The 22,488-nt window shown below is 46.0% G+C and overlaps 1 protein-coding gene across 1 annotated transcript in view; it reads left to right on the forward strand.

Moving 5' to 3' along the window:
* Positions 1 to 22,488, forward strand: part of nectin1b (nectin cell adhesion molecule 1b) — a gene marked incomplete at both ends in the record, with an annotated part of 146,630 nt that overhangs the window by 44,310 nt on the left and 79,832 nt on the right. Inside the window, 4 exons of the mRNA XM_079225165.1 lie at positions 6,049 to 6,420; positions 8,051 to 8,350; positions 9,235 to 9,352; positions 13,268 to 13,419. Coding sequence (XP_079081291.1) covers positions 6,049 to 6,420; positions 8,051 to 8,350; positions 9,235 to 9,352; positions 13,268 to 13,419 — 942 coding nt within the window. The remainder of the gene's footprint in view (positions 1 to 6,048; positions 6,421 to 8,050; positions 8,351 to 9,234; positions 9,353 to 13,267; positions 13,420 to 22,488) is intronic.

Here is a 22,488-nt window from a genome sequence, read left to right on the forward strand (position 1 = left end):
GGGGGCTTGTGCTGTGAACCCCGCGTTGCCTCATAAACAACGATGGATGCAGCCACATTATGTGAGAATCGGTGCACGCGGTTGACTGGCCACACCGCCAACCTGAAAGTTTTGTTTTTTCTAACCCATACGGAGAACACACTGCTGCCGAGCAGCGGTGCTCAGTCATTACAAACGGCCAGCGGGGAATATTTAAAAAAGCTATAGCGCACGCCTTCTTTTCATGGAGCGATCCCAGATTGGGAAGTTGCCGAGCATAATAAATATCCCCGATAATCATTAACGTTTACAGCTCAGCAGATGTTACATCGTCCTCAATGAACGGGTGCGTTGTACAAAAAGACTGTTTAAAATTTGAACCAGATAGTGGCAAATTAGGAGCAGGTCTACTATCCATCTGTTCCAGCGAGGGCTTCGCCCGCCTCTGCAGTTGCAATGTTTGCTCGGGGAGACGAAGGGTAGAGGGATCCGGTTTGGCAGGTACGCCATTGTTTACCCAAGAGACCCAGCTGACGCACCCTCAAATAGTGTCTGAGTATAGATTAAAGCAAATGGTCCGACACATGCTGCTCCGTCTCCGAGAGAAGAACAAAAGAAGCTGAATGGCCGTGAGCAATGAAAAAAGCAACATTAAACATAGACTGGTCGTGCTAAATGAAGTGCCCTGTCTGGATCCGGTAAAGCCTCCAGTGAGATGGCTTCCAGGTATCCCTAATCATTAATTTCATAATGCATTTTGAAAAACACTTCTATCTTCTAGCAGCAAAATGCCGCCGGTTGAGCTCCAAAGAGTGAAAATGTGTTCCACCAGGGAAATAAACAAACAGCTAATGGTGTGTGTGTGTGTGTGTGTGTGTGTGTGTGTGTGTGGACCCCCCCCCCCCCCTCCCCCTTGAACGCCTCATGTGTGGTCATGAATAGGGGGAGCACAGAAGCCTGTCCCATTGCCGTGGGAACTGGGACTGCATTAAACAGTAATTATCCCCAGTGGCTCAAGCCGTGTTTTATCCAACCAGCATCCCACTTAAGTAACAATGGAGTAACGAAAGCATATCGAGCACGAAGAGATGTGATAAGCTTTATATTCCGCGTTTGGCAAGAAGTGTATACCAAAATACGGCCGATTTATCTGCCTGAATCGCTGAGCGGAGCTTCGGTAAAAGAGGCCGTGTGCATCTTTGCAAACTGAGATGACCTACGACCTATTTGCCTGAATTAAACTGTGGCGTCGCACTTGGACAGGAGCAAGAAATCTTCCCCGTCTGTACTGGAGAAAGCACTTAGCCGCGGCGGGAATGAATGGAAATTCGTCCCTCTCTCCTCCCATAAAAGCAGACGACATTTAGGCCCAAGAAGGGTGCAGTTTAATGACATCGCATTACACATTTTCTAGTTTTTTTTCTTTAAGTCTTCAAACTTCAAACACCGACATCTCACTGCCATTTGGGACTGACAGCGTGCTAAGTTGCCTGGTGCGGCTTTAAATAGAAGACAGTAATGAGTGCCTCTTTTAAAATATGCATCGAGTCCTATTTAATCTTTGCCTTCCTCACATCGCAGAAGCCAGAGGTGAATTATTCTGAACTTTGTTTGACTCGGGGCTCAAATGGATTCCTCTTGGATAAGATTGGCCGTGGTAAATGAGCCAACAATTGTCTTTTGAAATATTGTTGGTTGTGGGCCAGTTCAGCTGAGGAAAAAAGAAAAGAAAAGACAATAGTGTTAAATATATATATATATATATATATATATATATATATATATATATATATATATATATATATATATATATATATATATCTATCCATTGCAAGATGAGCTGCCAAGAAGCAGCTTTTTTTTAAATTGAAATTAAGCTTTTCCTATGCTTTAGGGTAGATGCCCTGGTTTTCATTTTAGGGCTTTATGGTGTTGTTATTGTTTTAAACGTAGTGCAACGTCTGCTTTTACATTGAATATCTGAGATTAAACAGATGGATGAATGTCGTATATTTAGTGTTACAACTCTAATTTGATCATTTCCTTTCCCGCTCTGCAGCAGAGACAAAAAGCAAATATGAATTGTTAATGTAATGTTTCTCATTCATTTTTGATTTGTTACAGAAAAGGAATCAAGCTTGTTTTTCTATATCCGTGTTTATTTCCCCACGTGAGTGATAACATCTCTGATTGATTTAAAGAGACGAAAGCGACTCCTGGTTGCAACAAAAAGTCTGATTGTATACACGTCTATGAGAAAATGGCTCTACTACTTACTTGATTTATTACTCCAGTAGTCGTTGTAAAAACAGGTTTATGCTCTCAATTGCTAGTTTCAAGTCTTCTTCAATACAGCACGATGCTCATTTACTAAATTATGGTCCTTTGAGAGTATAATCGACCATAAAGCGGAGTATGCTTTCGGGCGTGGCTACCTTGTGATTGACAGGTGTTTCGATTGTACTTAGCTTCACCCTCGTGTCACTTTGGGTGTCAAAAATAAATAAATAATGGCGACAAAGCAAACTGTCCGCTTCTTATACAGACTCTAGGATTCATACACATTCAGCCCTCGGCCTCTCTGATCAGAACTCTCTGCAGTGAGGATTTTGCATTTCCCTGGTTATGTTCCACGCGCGATAGGAGGCCCATCTAACCAAAGGCTGTTATTTGGTGCAGGACATTGTCCAATGTGCCATATGCAAAACAACACAAAGCACATGCTTTTCCTTGCTGCCTGACAGGCCCGATCTTATTACGGCTGAATGTTCTGTGCACGGCTCCGTGCCGTGGCCTTGGGAGTCTCTCACTATCAGCGCAGGGCCAGACGGTACAGCAGCTGTTTGAATAGTGCCCCTTATGTCCCCCTTGATCCAAGTCGGCTCACCTGGTGCGAATCAAGCCACTCTTTTGTTGTAGATATTCTGCCGGCTTGGGACATACTTTGTTTTGTTTGATGCCTTTCCTTCCAGAAATAGGGCTCCTATCTTAAGGAGGGTGTCGAGTCTCAGGTGTGTTGGAGCATGACTGTCCCCCTCCCCCGGTCACCCTCACGTCAGTGTTGGTACAAAGCATCGCAAGTAGCGACAACGCCAGCCGGCCTCTAACCCCTTACTCCGTAGCACACCTATAAATCTCCCTTAAGCGCCCCCTTCCTTGACTCCTCGCCAGTACCGCATCTCCACTACTTTACTTTGTCTGTTTCTTTCTCCCTCCTCTGTTTCTGCACCACTGGCTCTCGTAACGCTCACAGAAAATCTCCCCCCTTAATGCTTCTCGCATGCATGTGGCTCTGCTCCTCCACGGCTTTGCCGCGCAGTGGTGTAGTCTGTAATTACAGCTCTAGTGTGCTTAAGCCAAGGACTCCTCCAGTCCTCGAGTGAAAGGGGTCCCCGTAGGCGCCCCCGGCCCCTTCACGGAGAGGAGGATTTGGGCTCTGTGACTGTGTAATTACGCCTATTCCTCTGGTTTCCATTTGCATGAGCTGCTGTTTATTTGGTTCAGTCTGAGTGGGGAGCGTCGGACTCGGAGGAGGAAGAGCAGAGCGAGGGAGGGAGGGAGGGGCTGCAGCTTTTCACAAAGCCAGTCCCTGCCAGTATTGTTTTAGCAGTCAAGCGGGTGAGGTCTGGCCAGGTACATATTTATGAGTTTGTACAGCCCGCCTGTACAAACCGCCAACCCTCACCCACCCCCACATCGCTCCAATTTAAGATTAAACTTTAACTGGTGTTGTCACACAGTAAATTGTGTTTGCTTTCTCAAAAAAAAAAAGTCATACTGGAGCCGCCTCAACTGATAATCTAAGCTGTGATAAAATGGAGTACAGCATTGCCCCCGAGGTGCACAAGGACACAGGTGTTTCTCAAGGTACAGATGACAAGGTTGCCAGTCCTCCCTGTCAAACCATATTAGCAAATCAATCTGTCATCGTCCAATTCCCCCAAGTCTAAATCTCCACAGAGAGGGTCTGGCTGATGTGGTCCGAAGGAAATGAAAGATGATGTGCACTCAGTAACTTCAAAAGGTTGTCACTTAGTGCTTTTTTTTTATATATTATATATGATTTGATGTCGGCGGCGGAGGCTGTACTCGAGCGAAAGTACACAACAATGGGTAGAAATTGCCTTTTTTCCCGGCGCGAGCCCTTCAACCCGCCCCGCCGTGAAAGATGGAAAGAAAATACATTGTTCGCCCTAATGGTCTTCCAGCCCGAGTCTGCGCAAAATATTTCCTCGTCTTGCATCCGGTGTCCTTCGGCTGCCTACCTACAGTTTTTATAAGAGGAGCAGCCGCTGCTGAGACAGTTTGACAGCCTCCACAAACGGCTCTCCCTCCACTCCGCCGCGGATTCATGTACAGTTAAAGATAGACCGCATCAGATATTGTATTCAGTGGGTGTATACATAAACCGATCCCTCTCTCACATATTCTTCCACATTTTAAAGCCCCCTGTGGAAAGTTTTATCTCCGAACGCAGCGATTATCCGCCGTTGTGATGCGGTTACTCAGCGCTAAGGAGCCGCTCTGTTTGTGTGGCACACGTGCAGTGGGCCCCCAGCCCTCCACTTTAAGGCCACAACATATTTCCTCTCTGTTTATGACTTCACATACACATTTGGCTTCATGAGTCCAGTGTGATTAACGGAGGAGATTCAGAGTTTCTTCCTGTGGGTCCTCGTCCATCCATGGGAGATAATTATAGCTGCAGCTAGTTGTAAATACGAAGCCCAGCCAGGGGGTTGTCGGACCAGGAAACGGGACGTCGTCAGACTTCACCTGGAAAGGAAGATAAATCAGAGCCTGAGATAACAAAGATGTGTGGAAAACCACGGTATGCTGGAGCCCTGCGGCAGTTCAGGGACACGTCTGTTCAGGCCGCACTCATTTTTAGACCCCAGATCAGGTGTGAGTGAAAGTTGTGGTTGTTTTTTAGGCACTGAAGGCTCATATTTAAGGAAGAAAAAAGGACAAAAGAATAAAGAAGAGCTGCTAAAATTATTTTTTTCATTATTTTATTTATTATTTTGATTCTTCTGTTGATTTTCTTCTCTTTTTTTCCGATTCATCATTTCATAATTTCCATAAAAAAAAAATATATATATATATATATTCAGTGTACCATGATACAAAACAAAGAAAAGCAGCAAATCCTCTCTTTTGAGAAGCCATATTTGTTAAACAAAGGACTTAAGTGAATAATTGATCAATAAAAACTGTTGCCAGTCAATTTTCTCCCGCAATTACTTAATTGTTCGTGCACCAGAGGAAAGGACAGTCATTGCCAGGATAGAGTAGACGCACGAGGCATCAAATAAAAGCCAGGGGGCACGAGAAAGAGCTGAGTTTAGTAAGAGGTCAGCGTATGCATGAAAGAATAAACCACAGGGGAGTTTACAGAAGGTCCGTCCTGGCTAATTGACCTTTTTTTATTTCTTTTTTTCCACCACCAAACTCCCTGCAGGCTTAGCCAGCAGGGGAGAGGACCGTAATTGCTGTTTTTTTATATATAGATAATGTGTGTGTTCCCGCTGTTTGGAGTGCTAACACAGGACTCCACATTGTTTCTTTTAATAGAAGCTCCTGGCAGTCATTGAAGTATTTGTGTGTAAAACGTAATTAAAATTACAATGGGCCAGCCAGTGTGTTGCTGGGTAAGCGGGGCTGCAGACGATGGCTTGGCTCCACCTCACCGCCCTCATGCTCATTCATTAGCGATGCATTGGTCCTCCATCGGCCCTTCAGCGGCAGCACCCTCGTGGACAAAGACGGGGTAGTGTAGATGTGCCCATTATGTTAATAACCCCCCCCCCCCCACCCCCTTTTCCACACTACCACCATGTAGCGACTCTTGGTACCGATGTATAGGGAGCAGACGTCGCTTCCGAGGCGTTTGGCGAGTGTGTTGACTGTGAGTGTTGTGCGTGCCAGTACTACCTAGGAGGCTGAATCGACTCTCTGACTCTCAGTGCATGTACTCGCTATTGACTGGAGTGCTTTGCTTGGCCTTGGACACTTGTTAATCGTAATTAAATGTTCTTTTTTTCTCTTCTCTCTGCTTGTTACCTCTAGCTGGCAACGGGCAGATGGTGCAGATGGACTCCAGCAAGTCCGGCTTTGTGGGCTCACAAGTGGAGCTGCGCTGCATCTTCATCAACAGCAACCCACCGGTTAAGATCTCCCAAGTCACCTGGCAGAAGCTCCTCAACGGCACCAAGCAGAACGTGGCCATAGCCAACCCGGCCCTCGGCGTGTCTGTCCTGCCGCCCTTCAAGGAGCGCGTCAGCTTCAAGCAGGCGGCGGTCCGCCACCGCACACCCTCGCTGGAGGACACCACCATTGTGTTCTCCAGCCTGCAGCTGTCTGACGAAGCCGCCTACATCTGCGAGTACACCACGTTTCCCGCGGGAAACCGGGAGAACATGGTCAACCTCACTGTTTTCGGTGAGTGAAATAGTGAAAGGTTACAATTTTGAAGATTATCAATATTTATTATTCAGATGAAATCTGCAACCGCTTTAATTAAATAAATCAAACTGGCTAAATCTAAAGTAATCTAATCTCAGCTCTTTTTGGGAATACCTTCTTTATCTAGATTGAATTTGTCTCCATGGACACAATAGTTGCACACACAGATTTTGAATGCATTTTGGTCCAAATATAAATGTCTGCCTTGTCAAATCAGAAAGTTAAGAACTATAAAGACATAACCCTTTCCAAGTTGTTTCAGTGACAAGATTCATGGTCCCAAAAAATGTTGCCTGCCTGTCAAAAGCATGTATCATCAGCTTCCTCCAGCACTTTATTGCTGCCCTGAAGAGAAGTCACGGGGACTTTAAAAACCTGTCTCCTAAATGTGGTTTCTCTTCGACCTTGAGGCAGCAAAAAGAAGAACTTTTTTTCCCTTCCTCCTGAGTCAGATAAGACAGGGTCAAACTGACATCTTCCTTTTTAGTGAAAAGCTAAACAAAAGCACTTGTATCGCTCAATGTTCCATTGCCACAGGCTTCCTTGTTAAGTAGGTTGCATGCCTTTGGAACACCTGAAACCAGGTGCTGCTTCTCTGTTTGCTGAAGCTGCTGCTAAAACCATGTTCTTCACCGTTAAACCTGCCCGGCCTGTGATTGGGTGAGCAGCTCCCTCAACCGTCACCATCACCGTCACCATCACGGTTGAATAATTCCATTGAGGACCATGTTGTGTATACAACGCTCAGTGTTGAGGGGTGACGTGTCGTTTAACACCACTCCCAGATTGGCCCATGCGTCTTTGAGAAAAAAGAAAAACATAGGAAACAGCTGCAGAGAGCAGTCAATAAAAATGGCAGGTGAGACGGAAATCAATAAGGCCACTTCAAAGTGTGTAATTTGGCTTGAATAATCTCATTTTGTGGAGGGTGGGGAGGAGGAGTGCCTGAGACTTAGTTTATTTTGGGCGAGATGCAGCTTTGAAAAGGTTGCACGCTCATTCTGATTAGACATCTAATTAGAAATTAAGTTTTGGTGTGTTTTCCATTAAGTCCCAGAAAGAGAAAAAAACACTTGGTTTAAGTAGTCCCTGTTGCCAGATTACTCTTGTCAGCTCTGAGTCCCCATTTTGTGTCCCAGGTCTTTCTTTTTTTTAAGGCTTCCGCGGCTCAGTGAACGCTAGGAACCTGCGTGCAGATAACCAAGCGGCGGCATTCAAAGAGGCCTCTTCACGTCCTATCTCTTTCAGCTGTGCATTCGCTCAAGCCTGCCTTTTGATGTGCTGAGAGTAGATGGCTAATTGGCAACTCACAAAGGATTCAAATTGGATGACTGTGCATTCGGGTAGGCAAGAGGGTTGTACATCTGTGAGAGCTTTGACAACGGCTTTGGCTTTCAGGAAGGAAAGAGGCAAAACTTTGAGTGGTTTGAGGTAGAACCCTATTTTCATCTAACCCCCTTAGTTTGATTTACTTTGAATATCTGATTGAAGGGGAAGTAGACACTATAATCTGAAGGAAACTGAACGAATATACACAAGATCTCCGTTTAATGAGGTTTAGTTACACTGAAGTAACTTTTCTCGCCCCGTCCTCTCCTCTCCACAGCTCGGCCCATGACACGCATGACCTTGACAACACCCACCATCGTGGCCAGGGCCACGAAACGCAAGATGACCGTAGCCACTTGTGTGTCGGCCAACGGGAAGCCCCAGAGCGTGATCAAGTGGGAAACCAGGTTGAAGGGCGAGGCCACTTTCCAGGAGAATCGCAACCAGAACGGGACGGTGACGGTGCGGAGCAACTACGTGGTGGTGCCGAGCCGCGAGACCCACAAGCAGAAGCTCACGTGCATCGTGACATACCGGAGTGAAAGGATCACTGACAGCGTGGTGCTCAACGTGCAGTGTAAGAATCTCTCTCAAAGCCAGGAGACATATTGTGAAAAAAAACTCACCTTTTCTGTGCTTTTGCAAATATATTTGGGTATCTGGAGTGTCTACCACCTAGAAACCGTGAAATAAGACCACCTTGTTAGTTTTCTGTGGGCTACTTAGATCAGAAAACATTAAAGAGACAAGTGCTAAAACAGAAACGGACAATATGAGAAAAATAATGTGTATATATTAACATTGAATTATGCCAACATGTTCTGGGAGAAACACAAAATACAAGTATGAACTTGAAAACTAGCTTCATATGTTATAAGTTCTTTACTTTTTAACTACTTCAAAAACAAAAGCACAATTTCTTTTCTTTCAATGTGCAGGTTGGTTTGAACTGTTTTTCACCTGTATTTCGTATGTTCTCATGAATCATGTTTTTTTGGGTTCCTGCTACAAGAGTAAACACATCACCACAGTTTACAGTAAACAAATGTCTTGCCAACACAGCTTTTCAAGTTGATCAAAGTCTGGAGCAAAAAAGCAAATGAGCTGCTGAGTAGGCACCAGACTCCCACTAAAGAAATATGAATTATTTCATAATAAGAAATAACAATAAAGATTGTTTTTGAGATTGTCTTGTGAAAAACAACAACAATGGAAGTGTGTAGGAGTTCATTGCTTTTCCTTTGTACCTGTCTTCAAGGTGTAGACTAGATTATCCACTATTACCTAATTTATCATAATTTACCCTGACAGTAACTACAGTAATGTAAAAAAGTCGTAAAGTGTTAAAAATGTGGAAGTGATAGCTACATTGCTTCCACAGAGGTGCAGTGCAGTGATACAGCAGTGTGTTTGGATGATGTTGTGAGGCGATGAACTGACTCCAGTGTGTCTCCTCTGCAGACGAACCGGAGGTGAAGATCGAGGGCTTCGATGGAAACTGGTACCTGAACCGTCAGAATGTTCAGCTGACCTGCAGGGCTGATGCCAACCCCCCTGTCACCATCTACCAGTGGAAACTGTGAGTCTGACTGAACCCTAACAGAACCCATTAAGGCTTTGACACGACAGCATTGCTACGTGTTGTTTCTCCCTTGTGGAACCAAAAAGGAAAGGAAAGGATGGGGGGGTCACTTTGAAGTAGGAGGACCAGGCATGCAGGTAGGGAGCGGTAAGAAAGCGCTATTGTTGGTGTCGTTGTGTTCTCCGGAGGGCAAAGAAGGTGGGGGTCCGTTTCTGACACATGGGGGAAGCTGGAGTCGGAGCCGAGGATTAGGCAGGCATACCGCGGGGCTGACATCACTGTTTTCTTGCCTCGGAGGCTTTCGCTGCAAACGCATTGGGCAAAAGAGACGCAAACATGTTTTTAAGGCCTCTGGGAATCGCCAAATAACCCCGGGTTTGATCTGCTCTGAGTAGTTGCATGAAAGCTGGTCATGTGGAAATGATGCGGTTTACATTGAAGCACTGAGACAACCAGGACGCAACTGGATGTTTGCTGTAATTTGCACCAATCAAGCTTAGATGCAAAATCGAATTTTAAGAAAAAATTGAGAGATAAATGTGTCAATTTGTTGTGTAATTGCTCGGTGAAGGCGGGGTTGAGAAATACGTCATTGGACTTGAGTGGCTGTGGATTAATACACCATTGTGCCCTCATTGTATCTACTCTACGGGCCACTGTTGGATTTTAATGAGGTGGAGGGAGTTTTTCTTTTCTTCCCCTTTTCATTTTTTTTCTTTTCTTATGCATGGATTTAGCTCCGAGGGCAGAAACATTGATACACACAGAGCAGCAAAAGAAGAAGACAAGATAGAGAATATTTGACCTGCTTGGATTTTTTGGATTTTTTTTATCGGAGGCAAGGGGAGATTTAGGGAGATAGTGAAGGATAGGGAGAGAGGAGGAGGAGGAGGAGGGTGAAGAGATGTGATCTAGAAAGACGAGGGCACTGTGCTGACAGATAGGAGGGGACGGCCATTGCTGCACTGAAAATGAGATGCCAAATCTGTTGTGAAGGTTCCCCTGGGCTCCACTGTGGAGGTCAGCACAAGGCTGTGACGGAAGGATCTGGAACAGGCCGGAAGGATTGCGTCACACTCACTCAACCACACACCACACACACAAACATGTGAGGTGCAGCCAAATCCAATGAATATGAATGCCTCCGATATAGAGCCACAGTATGTCCATAGAGAATCTATTGTATAGTATCTATCTATTTCAATGAGATCATACATTTTATTTTTTATTTACTTTGCTTATTGTAGCAGCTATCTGAAATCACTTTTCACACTTTTTTGTTGTTGTGCGTGTTCCCCAGCATTGTGTGGAGTGTGCAGAAAGCCTGCTACAATCCTGAAAAATAATCTGTGCATCTTTTGAATATTATCTTTTTGTTCTTAGAGCACAAAGCCAAAGCTATTCCTCAACATGGGCTAATGGGGAGCTGCATTACACGACACACCCTGTTTGAACTTTATTGTTTATTTGTAGAGCTCATTTACTGAGTCAGTTTTAAGTGGGTCCTGCAGTTTTCAGTGGGCAAAGGAATACTGAGTCCGGGGAAAGGGAGGACCAAAGAGTTGGTCATGATCACAGATAACTTGATCATTTCATACGTAACATTTTCTCCTCTGTCCCTGAAAAGCGTCATTGGAGCTCACACGTCCTCTTCCTGACGTATTTTGCAGCGTGATCGCCTCAAACTCCTCTCTAATTAGCCCGCTCACTTACCTCTCTGGATAAAGTGATTCCACTATTCATGTTGATTTAAAGGCCAACGTAAGGAGATGTCAGTTCACCAGTAGACTCACAGATTGCCTGATGCCCCTTTCACTTCTATTTAAGGTGGGTTTATTGCCCCTCGTATTTAACATAAGCAGTTAGTTAATATTGCGTATGTTCTCTGCGGCGCCCCAAAGACAATGAAAGCTCACATTAATAAGCATTAAACATGAAAGTGAGGACACATCCAGGCCAACTGAACAGGTGGCTGTTTGATTAAAGATGTTGTCCTTTCATGCTACTTATCTGTTAGTTTGAAGCACAGAAACCACTCAGTTTCTTCCCTTAATGAATATTGTAATCTCTTCTAATGCGTCGCCCGTTGCCAATGTGAATCGTCTTATTAGACCTCAATATGAATAACAGTGATATTTTAAATTCAGGCCTTTACGGATGCACAGTTTATTTTTATTTTCTGTATTCAAGTTTAAAGTCGCCGACACACGATTGTGCAGTTAATGGCGGGCTGACGGATGTAGTGTCCTTGTGTCCCCACCTCCCGTCCCCTCCACACAAGGCCAGTCATCAAAGAATCTGCATCCCTCTCGAGCTGTTTGTCAGCCTTTCATTTCGCTGCACCTCAGGCTCCTCGCGCACACACACGCATGCACGCAAGCACGCACACACACATTCAGATGTCTCATACAAATGCTCTGGATCTGTGGTGAATCACAGCCAGCCTTTCATTTCTGCTGCAAATCAATTGGGGTTTGCAGAACTCAGCATTTGATAGAGGCTCACAAGGTGCCTGATTATTGAGTCGTGACATACTGTATTGAGGGTTGTTTGCAGCGCCTCTCCGATACGCGTCGCCAGGGTGGCAGATGGAAAACAACTCAGCCACGGCTCTTTCTATTACTTTTGTTCTCTGCTTGCTAAGAGAGAAAAAAAACAAGAAAAAAAAAAAACTCTCTGCTTTTGACTCTGAGAGTTTGCTCCATAATTTGGATTTAACCATGTATGGATCAGCAGTTTCTAATCGGCATTTCACGAAAGATTAATTAACAAATAGCCCGTCGCTGTATATATTTCCCCTCGTCATCAAGGACCTTGTTGAGAGCCCGAGTGCTTGGCGTAAGGCCGCTGTTGGCGCGAGACCTCGATTTGGTGTCTCCCCGCAGTGTCTTTTTGTTTTTCTCTGGCTGCAATAAATGGAGCGTCACATTGTTTTTAATGTTCCCGCCGCACACCAGCGGTTCTCAAAGTGTCTCCGACAGAGAGCAGGCCCAGGAGTGAAGGAAGGGAGGTATTTGCCGCATCTTTATTGTTCAAAAGAAACCCAATGTCACCCACACACACAGCAGCTCACCAGGCTCAGACTGGCGCGCCGCTCAATACCATCACAGTCGCGTTTGTAACTCTACTTAAATCCATTCAGAGCAGCTGATGGAGCTGATCGAAGGGGAAGTGGACAGGAAACATCTAATTGTCACGGAATTTGATACCTTTTGTCCCCTGTCACCCCCCAGCCTCCGGGCACCATAAAAAGCGCTCCAGATAATACAAGGGAGGGGGTGCGGTGTGCTCTGTGACCTTAGAAGTGTGCTGACCTGATCAAAAGACATGAACAAGTCTGAGCGCGGTGTAGAGAGATACAGCCAACCATGAAGACAAACACCTCAGGCGTGAGAGACTGGGCTGCAGTTCGCATTGACAGCCTGGCATTGCTGGTGGATTCTGCATTTATCGCTTGATCAGCTGCCTCTCCTGACGGCTCCCCTGAGCTTTAAGTCCAGCCGCGAGAGCTGTGCCGTGGAAGAGGAACGAAGCCCCCCGCCTCCTACCACTGTCTGTTTTGTATCCCACATGCCAAAAGATAGGCCTGTGTCCTCAGGCATCAACTATGTCTTACCTGTTTGGACCTGCTGGGATTCCCTGTCCTCACAATTTTGTTTGGACTTGATGGATGATGGCTGAAATATAGTGCTGTCAAATATTTCTGGTATTTATCTCACCCTCACACACTCCCATCCAGGTTTGTTTGGCACGAGGGACTGTATTTTTCATGCGCATTGAATTGCTTTGCCGCTCCTGGGAGAGGGATTTTTATTTATTCTGCCTTTTTTTTAATGGTGTCTACATTATTGCCTCTCTTTCTATCTCTCTCTCTCTCTCTCTCCCCCTCTATCTCTCTCTCTTTTACCACAGCTTGAACGGCTCCCTGCCGAGCAATGTGGAGATCAAGAACAACACCCTGTTCTTCAAGGGCCCAGTGACCTACGACCTGGCCGGCACGTACGTCTGCGACGCGACCAACGGCATCGGGACACGCCCCGCCATCGTGGACGTCAACATCACAGGTATGTCCGATGGCGGCGGTCGCTTCCGATCTCTCTTTGGCATGGCTCGCATCAATACAGTACCCCCCTCCTTGAAAAAACAAGAAAATTGCAATTGAACACAAATAAAAAAGCCTCTCTATTTGTGTATCAGAGCTACACACACACACACACACACACACACACACTGAGAACACAACGGCCGCCCACTTTCACCCTGCCCCGGTACGCACCCAGGCGCATGTGTGGGAGTGATACAAAGCAGTTCTATTATTGGTGCCTGAGATAACATCAAGTAAAAAAAGAAGGCGGGGGTTTGAGGTGAGGGTACTGTGTTGGTCATAGTTAGCCTGCATCATGCTGTCATCTCTCCAAAACGGCCCCGTGCCTCTTCTCTGTAGCCGGGTTCATTCTTTGTGTCTCTTCTGTCTTCTGGGGGGGATGCTGAACAAAACTGAATCAGTTCCCTTTCGCCTGCCACTTAATAGCTGGCACACACGCACTGCGGTTCCTCCATAGGAGACGAGATTCTGCACTCAAAAGACTTTGCTACAATCTATACCAGATCTGAGATCTGCTGTACGTTCTACCATTGTGGGAATCTTCTTCTATTGGTAGCAGCTGTGTTTGTGGTATTGGGAGACTGTCACAGTTTTGCTCTGGTCGGACTGGAAAGGCTTTAAAAAAAAAAAAATCCCTATACTTTACTCTTTGTGCTGCTTGGTTTCTGGGAAGCGGGGGTGTTCTAACTCGCATTGCTTTGCATGTTGACTCATGTTGCGTCTCTGGGAACGCTGCGCTTGGTGTGAAGTGAACAGCTGTGCCTTACAGTGTCATTGCATTTTCTTTTTTTTCTTCCTTGTTTCCTCTCTTTCAGTGTGTTATTCTATACTGGTAAAAGGGAAAAGGCTAGAACAAAGGAGCTGTGTTAGGATGTGATGTCATTACCTGCCTTGTGAGAAGTTGCCCGTCCTAAAGTAGGCAAGTTAGTAGTATGATAGTAGAAATTTCAAAGGAGCATGAGCAGCCCTTACTTATCAAACAGGAAAGTGAGGAAGTAATCTAGTGTCAGGAAATCAACCGGTTTCGGCTTGTATTGAGTAATTGTGTTCCAAAGAGATTGCAACTGTATTGGCATAAAGTACTGTATCCCTTTTTGGAAAGGCAAAACAAAGGCACCAAAGTCATTTTATATTTCTGCTTTTTCATTGATTGCTTAAATTAACAAACCCCATTACTATTGTCCCAGAAGTCTTTCTGTTTATTTTCATCATTTGTCCGTATAATTTTATCGAGTCAGTGAGGTGAACAATGCGTGGGTACAATAATCTGAGCACATTCACTTACAATTTAGTCTGAATGCGACACTTTTCTCCATTGTTTTATTTTAGCCATGTAAAGGTTTGCAGTTTGTTCAGCAGCAGGATAAAGGATATGTAATGATCTCATTTGAAGCTGTGAAAACCCTCTTGGCTCCCAGTGGGAGGTTGGCTTACTTCCTATTACTCTGAATGTTTACTGTAATTAATACACTTAGTTATTACATGTCATTAAGAGACCCATACTGTTGCACACTTTCTACTTGACAACTTCACTTTTCCTTCAGATGAAAGAACTCCATCCTTGATATCTGGAGTTCAAGTACAGTCATGCCGACACATATTCTGAATATTGAATGTCATATATTACTCGGTGGTCTCTTCATATCCTCTTGAATTAGCTGGCTGAATGCTACTCTCTTATATACAGGTGCTAGCTAGAGCCATACAGGGTTTTCTATACTATGAGAGAACCATTCTATGTTGGCATGGTTCCACCCAGAACACTGTCTCTGGGTTCCACAAAAATCCATCCATGGGGTTCTACTGAGAACCCTTTTGTATTTTAAGGGTTTCATATAGAACCCACCCAGGGGGTTTATGGGGGTTTTACCCATAAAAACCTTGAGCCCTAACCCTGGCTTTACTTTCACTGGGGGAACCCAATCCAGCTGTCTTAGGCTTTAGGGGGCTCCTTAATAAAGGACCAGGCTGATGTTGTCTAGCGCAAACCAAAACATTCATGGTTCCTTTCTCACAGTTTTTGGGGAAGAGATTTCATGAAACTAGCTCTTTGCTAATTCAGTGCTGCCCGGCTGTTCAGTGACATTATCATAGTGAATTAAGATGACTTCTGGCTGTCTAAGCCAAAGGTCCTCAGAGAAGTCTGGAACTAGCATTCCAGTTGAAGAACTCTTTCCTCCAAAAACAGGGTTATTTGGATTAAAGGGGTTCTTAATGGAACCGTTCGTCTCGTAAAGAACCCGTTCTTCAAAAAAGAGCCACTGTTTCTGGGTTGGACCACAGGTCTGAAGGAAGAACGCTTTTGGAACCCTTATTTCTGTGTAGCTGCAGGTGGAGGTTATGTACTGTTAGATGGCAAAAGTCCAGATTTCTTCTGTTTCGGATTCATTCCCAAAGGGTCCCATACAAGCCTTTAAAAGCATGTTGCCAGTTCCCATAGTAACCGTGACAAGTTAAATGGAGAAGAGCCAGCCTCGTCTCCTGAAGCGCCCCACAGAGCCTCGGCTCCAAAATGGCGCCCAGTCAAATTGCAGAAGCTCACAAACAGCTTGAGTTGACTGTCAAACATCCGGATGGTTTGCTGCTTGAGGCTGCAGAGAGGAGGCAGCAGCAGAAGCAGCACCATGTAGGAACGAGGGTAGAGCAGTCCTGCCCTTGTGCCTCACACAGCTCCAACATGGATATGTGACAGTGGGATCATACAGCGCTTGTCCTCTTTGCTGATGTCGTGAAATGCTAGCCTCTTCCTGTCTTAAGCAGGCCTGTCAGCATATTCTCCTGCACCACCATCGAGCTGCGAGGATACGTGCAAAGAGGAAGCGTTTCTGTTTAGAATGCATTTCTCTAAACGTACATCAGCTCGTGGAGGGACTTAGCATCAGTTTTGAAGACATGAATGAGAAGACCGTTAGAGGTGAACTTGAGGGTGGGCGCGGCTTCCCCCACCCCATCAAAGGCTCCCATGTGCTCTCTGCAGCCTTGACATTGGCGGTGCGTAATGACCCGATGGTGGAGGTAAAGAAGTATGCTGATGCTTCATTAACTTCAAAGAGTATCTTTGTGCCTCCCGACCGGCCCCGGCTGAGACGTGGCAGGTGAGAGAGCCCCGCTGCTGGCTGCTGTTCAAGCCTGCAGCACTGGCCCTTGGTAATGCCAGCTAAGTGTTCTCTGCAGAGAGGGAAGGTGACCAAGGCGACAGCTGCACCGCATTTTGTTCATCGGCTTACAGAGACAACCAGAGCTGACAATTTCCGGACTTGTGCTGAACGTGAAACGGTTGTTTCTCTGCCCGCATTGGAGGACACATTTCAATGGTTTTGGATTGAGAGGCAGTCCAGAGAGTTCTGTGTTTCCGGAGTCAATAACTCTGGGCTTTTATAGGGAGCAGTAAACTGTACTCAAGCACCGACAAACCTACGATGTTCTGTCACTATCAAGAGCCGCAGGTATCAGAATGCACTCCTGCTAGTTGCATTATGCATGGGTATTTGGGTAGTAGCGTGTTTTGTTTTCATTTTGAAGATAAAACATCCGTGACAAGTTGTTTGTATCGCAGGAAGAAGAAAAGAAAAAAGGCCATTTTCTCACACTGGTAAGCACTTAAGGAAGGCGCATTTTAATCAAGCCCCTCAGTTTTGCGTGGACGGATTTGTGGGAGCCGCGTAACTGTCACCTCGGCAGATAGCGTGGGCCACGGAGCACCTTGTTTCAATTAGTCTCGGGATGGTGTTTGCTGTGGAGATGGCACCGACAACGGTTAGTCACGTGGGCCGAGGCGGCTTTTTCCAAGGACATGTGTTCCACAGATATGGTGTCGCTTGTCAGAATCTAATGAACAGTTCCCCCGTTTTAATCAAACCTCACTCTCGGAGAAAAATATAAAGGTAAAAGAGGAAGTCTGAGGGAAAAAGAATGAGCAGAGAGGAGGACGAGGAGGACGAGGAGGACGAGGAGCATTATCTGATGGGTGTCTTCCTGGCGAACACCTCTCTCATTCCAATTCAGTTCAGAAATCTCCTGAGAGAAAGTTGACAAGTCGTCAGATCTGATTAATCAGCGGCTTACTAGCGGGCATCAGAGGCCATGAAGAAAAAAAAAAAAAAAAGACAATTAAACAGCCTCGCATTGAACGTTATATTTGACGATTCATTCTCGGCAGCTTTTAACTGTCCGTCAAACGGTGAAGTATTGCAGCTGGGGAGGCCGCGGGAAGTGGGCTGACACCTCAAAGACCCCCCCCAATTTAAGAAAGCACACAAATCTGCCTTTCATTCCTTGCAGCTTTTCCGCCATCACACTCAAAACTAATCAATGCTGCCATCTTAAATTTCTTCTCAGCGCATAATAAGACGTGATGAATAGTCGTTTTGTCAGGATGGCCTTACAATTATGTCATTATCACCACTGAGAACGGAGAGGTGTGTGTGTGTGTGTGTGTGTGTGTGTGTGTGTGTTTTCTCTCTCAGCAGAACACAGTTATGTGCCTTGTGGGAACATTTCCTTCGGTGAAACAGTACATTCACCACCGAGCAAATTTGTTTACACACTTCAATAATCTTTTCAACTTGATTCGATATTTTTTAACCTTGACTCCAGAACACACACACACAGCGCTAATCTTTGTGAGATGGAGATGGGGGCCAGACCGAGTGAAAGACAATGCATAATTCCCAGCGCATTAGCGGGATCAGCTGTGAAGGATAATATCGGAGCAGCTCAGGGTCACGCCAGTGTGCGAAACCCTTCTTTCGGTGAAACCACTCACATTGGCGCCAACTTTAATCGCCGTTCGTCGCAGCTGAGGCACCAAGTTGCTCCGGAGAGCGACGATGCAGCCGGCTCTGCTACGGGCCTCCACCACTCAGGTTAAACTGGATGGAGTGAGAGCGATCTCATCAATTTAGCGAGGAGGCGTGAGGACGGATCCTTCTGCAAGCGCAGGCGACCGGCGCCGACATCTGTTCACGCTCGCCTGAACAAGCAATAGTTCGCTCCCGTGTGAGCAAATGAAGTTGATAGAGAAGAGGTGTGGGGGGAAGCATCTTACCCGCAGTGTGAAAATGAGATGAATAAAACATAGGCAGTCCAATGGAAATATACATAAGTAAAGGTATCCATGTGGCCGAAGGAGATGCTTCAGTGGGTCTGAATCTTTTTTGGGTGGGGGGGATTTAGTTAAAGAGGCAAAGTGGATTTCAGAAATGGGCTCCCGGGAAAACAGAAGTTGGGAGCCGTGCAGTGGCAAAAGGAGATGGGGAGATGGAGGAGAGGGAGGGATGCTGTGTCCATGCCTCTCTGTAACAGCCGGTGTGAACTCTCGGTGCTGCAGGGAGACAGTGCTGGCGAGAGAGGCCGACGTTATATTGAATAAAACAAAGTTCCTACCTGGACTTTTTCACTGTTTATTCACCACTTGAAATGTTTTCTATTTTTGGCTCCACATAAGCGATGCAAGCAAACGAGGCCATCGCCTAGAACATTAGCTGTGTCTATATAATTATGGCGAATGCTTGCCACCAGGTTGGCAGGAAGGCAGCAGCGATTTGTTGGCAGTGGCAGAGGGAGCATTTCTCAGGAAAAATGTAAATTACCGAGCAGGATATGTTACTCTCAGATGACATGATATAATTGTATGGAAAAATTAAATAAAAATGTATTGCAACAGCTGGAGGCATAACACACATTTTTTGATTTGAATTAAATTGCTGTAGCTACAGTTAAATATTTATTCGACATGTGTTGTTTATTAGACATGTGTTGGCTTCGTTAGTCTTCATGTTACAAGATATTCTTTCTAAAAATCACTCTCTGTTTTTTCTCTCTTTTTCAAAGAAATGAACAGCTGGGACATGGATGGTTTACAGATCCAATGAAATGGACCATTTCTGAAAAAAAAATTATAAAAGAAAACAGTCACTCCTATTAGACCGCCCTATCAAATTCAACTACTACTTAACTTAGTTTTTTGTTCCTCCCTGTCTCGAGTTGCATCACATTCAAGACGGGACGGTACCATTTCACGGGACTTGAAGGGAGACTTTGTGGTTGTCGAAGCCCCAAAAAAAAAAAAAACGTTACAACCATTTGACTGTAAATTGTCCCACAGCGGCTGCCGAACCCCAAAAAGCTCCCGAGGAGTAGCTGATAGCTCATTGTTATCAGGTGAGAAGCAGACGTGTCACCGCGGGGGTCCGTCGTCTCCTCTTCCTCCGCGGGATCGCTCTCAGTGCGATAAAGCTCCCTCCGATAAAACAAGTTTCGCGCCATACATTGCTGACATCTAACAGCAGCATGGCTCCACGCAGCCATTTGTCTCCTTTCTCTCCTCCTGACAGAGACAAGAGGCATTATGATGTCAGCTTTGCAGTGGCTCCCCCAGCAATGTGAAATTTGTTTGTCTTTGCCTGTCACGGTGGAGTCTGTCTCAATCTGCGCGCCGTAGCACATTTGCAGTGTCGCCGTCTCACCTCGCCGCTTGCATTATTCATAGATCCAAAGGCCACGCGTATATGTTTATTTATATATATCATGTGTATATCGTGTTTATCATTTGCAGCGCTCGCTCCAAGTAGACACGTGCTCGCAGCCGGGTTTAGGGGGCGGCTCATTCGCCGTCGTGGTCTCCCTGCTCGTTTCTCATCACCCTTGAGATTCCCAATCAGGCAGCTGCAAACCCTGGAAGGATTTGGTTCTGCGGGCTGATGGAGTGACTCTCTCGCGCCCCCAACCCACCCTCTCACGCACACACACCTCCCGAGGTCCTCGCTACGGGACGGTCCGTACGCTGCTCAGATCCTGCCAAGAATACACCTCATTATCCAAATGAGACATTAGCATGAGCCGCTCCTTTGCTTGCACACCATAGGCCGCCCCATAAAGCCTCTCTAGCGCTGCACTGTGCCCGGGAGAGCACTGAGGGGGGAAAGACAGTGTGGCTGCATTTCACATAAAATGGGAGGAGGAGGAGGATGCTCCTCACTGTGTAAAGGGATCTCTTTTCTTCTTATTATTTGGAGAAGGAGACATAGCCTGGCTGTGGGAGCGAAATGGAAATGTCACCAGGGGAGGGCATGTGAGAGCGCCGCAGCCGAGATCACGGTGATTTATCTCAACGTTTGTTTCTGCCCGGCTTGCTGTTTCGGCTCTCTTGAGGATATGCAGAGGAGAGGGATGTGGCGGACAGATGGAGCGGGGTGGGGATTGGTTGAGCCCCCTTCGGCCCAGCTCTGCTCCTTTCTCCTCCTCCTCGCTGTCCAACCAGTGTGGTGTTGGATCTGTCACGCCTCCCTGAGAGCCTGATGAAGTAGGTCAGACGCTGTCCCAGGGTCTGACCACTGGCTCCAAGTGCTGCACGGTGATTCACTCATTACACACACAGCTCCAAAATAACAACAAGGAGATGGCAGAAAGAAATAACAACAAGGAGGAGACGGAGGAGAAACTGTGGGTTTGGACGGCGCTTGTCAACAAACATCGCCGCACCGACCTGTACTTCACCGGCTTAACGCCTTCCAAACGTGCCGATTAGTTTGCTGCACGTATGTTGACCCCAGAAGTTGTCCTTAATACTTCAGCAGGGAAATGTAGAGATGCATTAATAATGGTACCTCATGTGCAAACATGATTCTTAAAAGAGCATTAGTGTTTAGATGCCTGTGTAAATATTCATTGCTCATTAAATGCGTATTAAGAGTGATTATCACAACCCGCATAGCACAAAATGACCGTATTACATCAACAAGAGCCTGAAACACGCTGCTCTCCAAAGTCTTTTGGAAACAGAACTGTTTTCCAAGTGCTTAACAGCATTGATGTGGTCTAATTCATCATCTTAGTCGCGCTTCTTGTTGCTGTGCCTCTTAGTGTTTATTTCGACCATAAACAGCCACAAACGTAATTCGGAGTCTGTAAATGTCCTCGGTCACCAGCTGGCAAAAAGAGAGTCATGGACGCCATGCTGCTTCTGCGCCCGTCCATGTTGCTCAGACGCGACCGCCCTTGGAGTCGTTGCACGTTTCACCGCGGATGAAGTCTGTTTTTATTTTTGGCAGCGTTTTCTCCTCCGGCGGCCCATCCGGTGCCTCTCATCCGTTTTTTATTTATATATTTTGTTCAGAGGGAAATTGAATTTGAATTACCAGTCAGAGGGTCGTAAAATGCCTCGTTTACCTACGCGCGAGGAAAGCTCGGGCCTCTCTGTTCAGTCGACGATAGCAGCGAGAGAATCTGTTAAACGGACGGGGAAAGAAAGCGGTGGATATTTGGGAGGCGAGTGGAGAAGAAGAGCTTCGCCTCGGCTCCCCGGCAGCATATTAAATTCCCGTCAGTGATGAGCTTTCATTCGTTGTGGCAGCATTACATTTCCATGACTTCACGACCACTGGCACATTCAGACAGGGGGAGTAATGAGGATCGTTGGAATCACTGAACTAATGCGTCTTCCCCGATTGTCTCCACCTCCCCCTCTCCGTCCTCACCCATTCATTATGCCATCCTCTATTTGCCGTTGTCACTCCCTAAAGCCTCTCAAAGGCCCTCGCTCCATCTTCTTTTATTTTCTTTCTTCTCCCCCCCCCCTTTCCTTGTTGCCACTCCTCAAACTCTGAGTAGTCCTCTGTTTTCTTTTCATCCTCTGTTGTGTGCAGCGTGTTCCTCATTTAGTCACATTAAAACACCACTCCCCGCACCGCTCTTTTGAGATCCCCTCTCATTTTCCCAGCCGCTGTCATAACACCTTGTCCGAGTGATTGCGCTAAGGCTCAGGAATGTTTGTACCTGCCTCTCTCCTTCTCTTTGTCATGTTCAGACACGACTGGAGCACACCCAGAGACAGTACCTGCAGGACAGAGTTGTGATACAGTTTCTCTCCCTTATTTGTGTTAGTGTTTTTTTCTTTTTCTTTTTTAAAGCCCCTCTCTGCTTCAGATGTTCCACTCCTTCAGTTTCTTTGAACGTTTGTTGCTGCTGGTTGTTTTGTACTGTCGCTTACACTGAAATGCAAAAAAGAAAAAGAAAAACACCCGCTCCA

Source organism: Taurulus bubalis, assembly GCF_910589615.1.
Source record: "Taurulus bubalis genome assembly, chromosome: 10".
Classification (NCBI taxonomy): Eukaryota; Metazoa; Chordata; class Actinopteri; order Perciformes; family Cottidae; genus Taurulus; species Taurulus bubalis.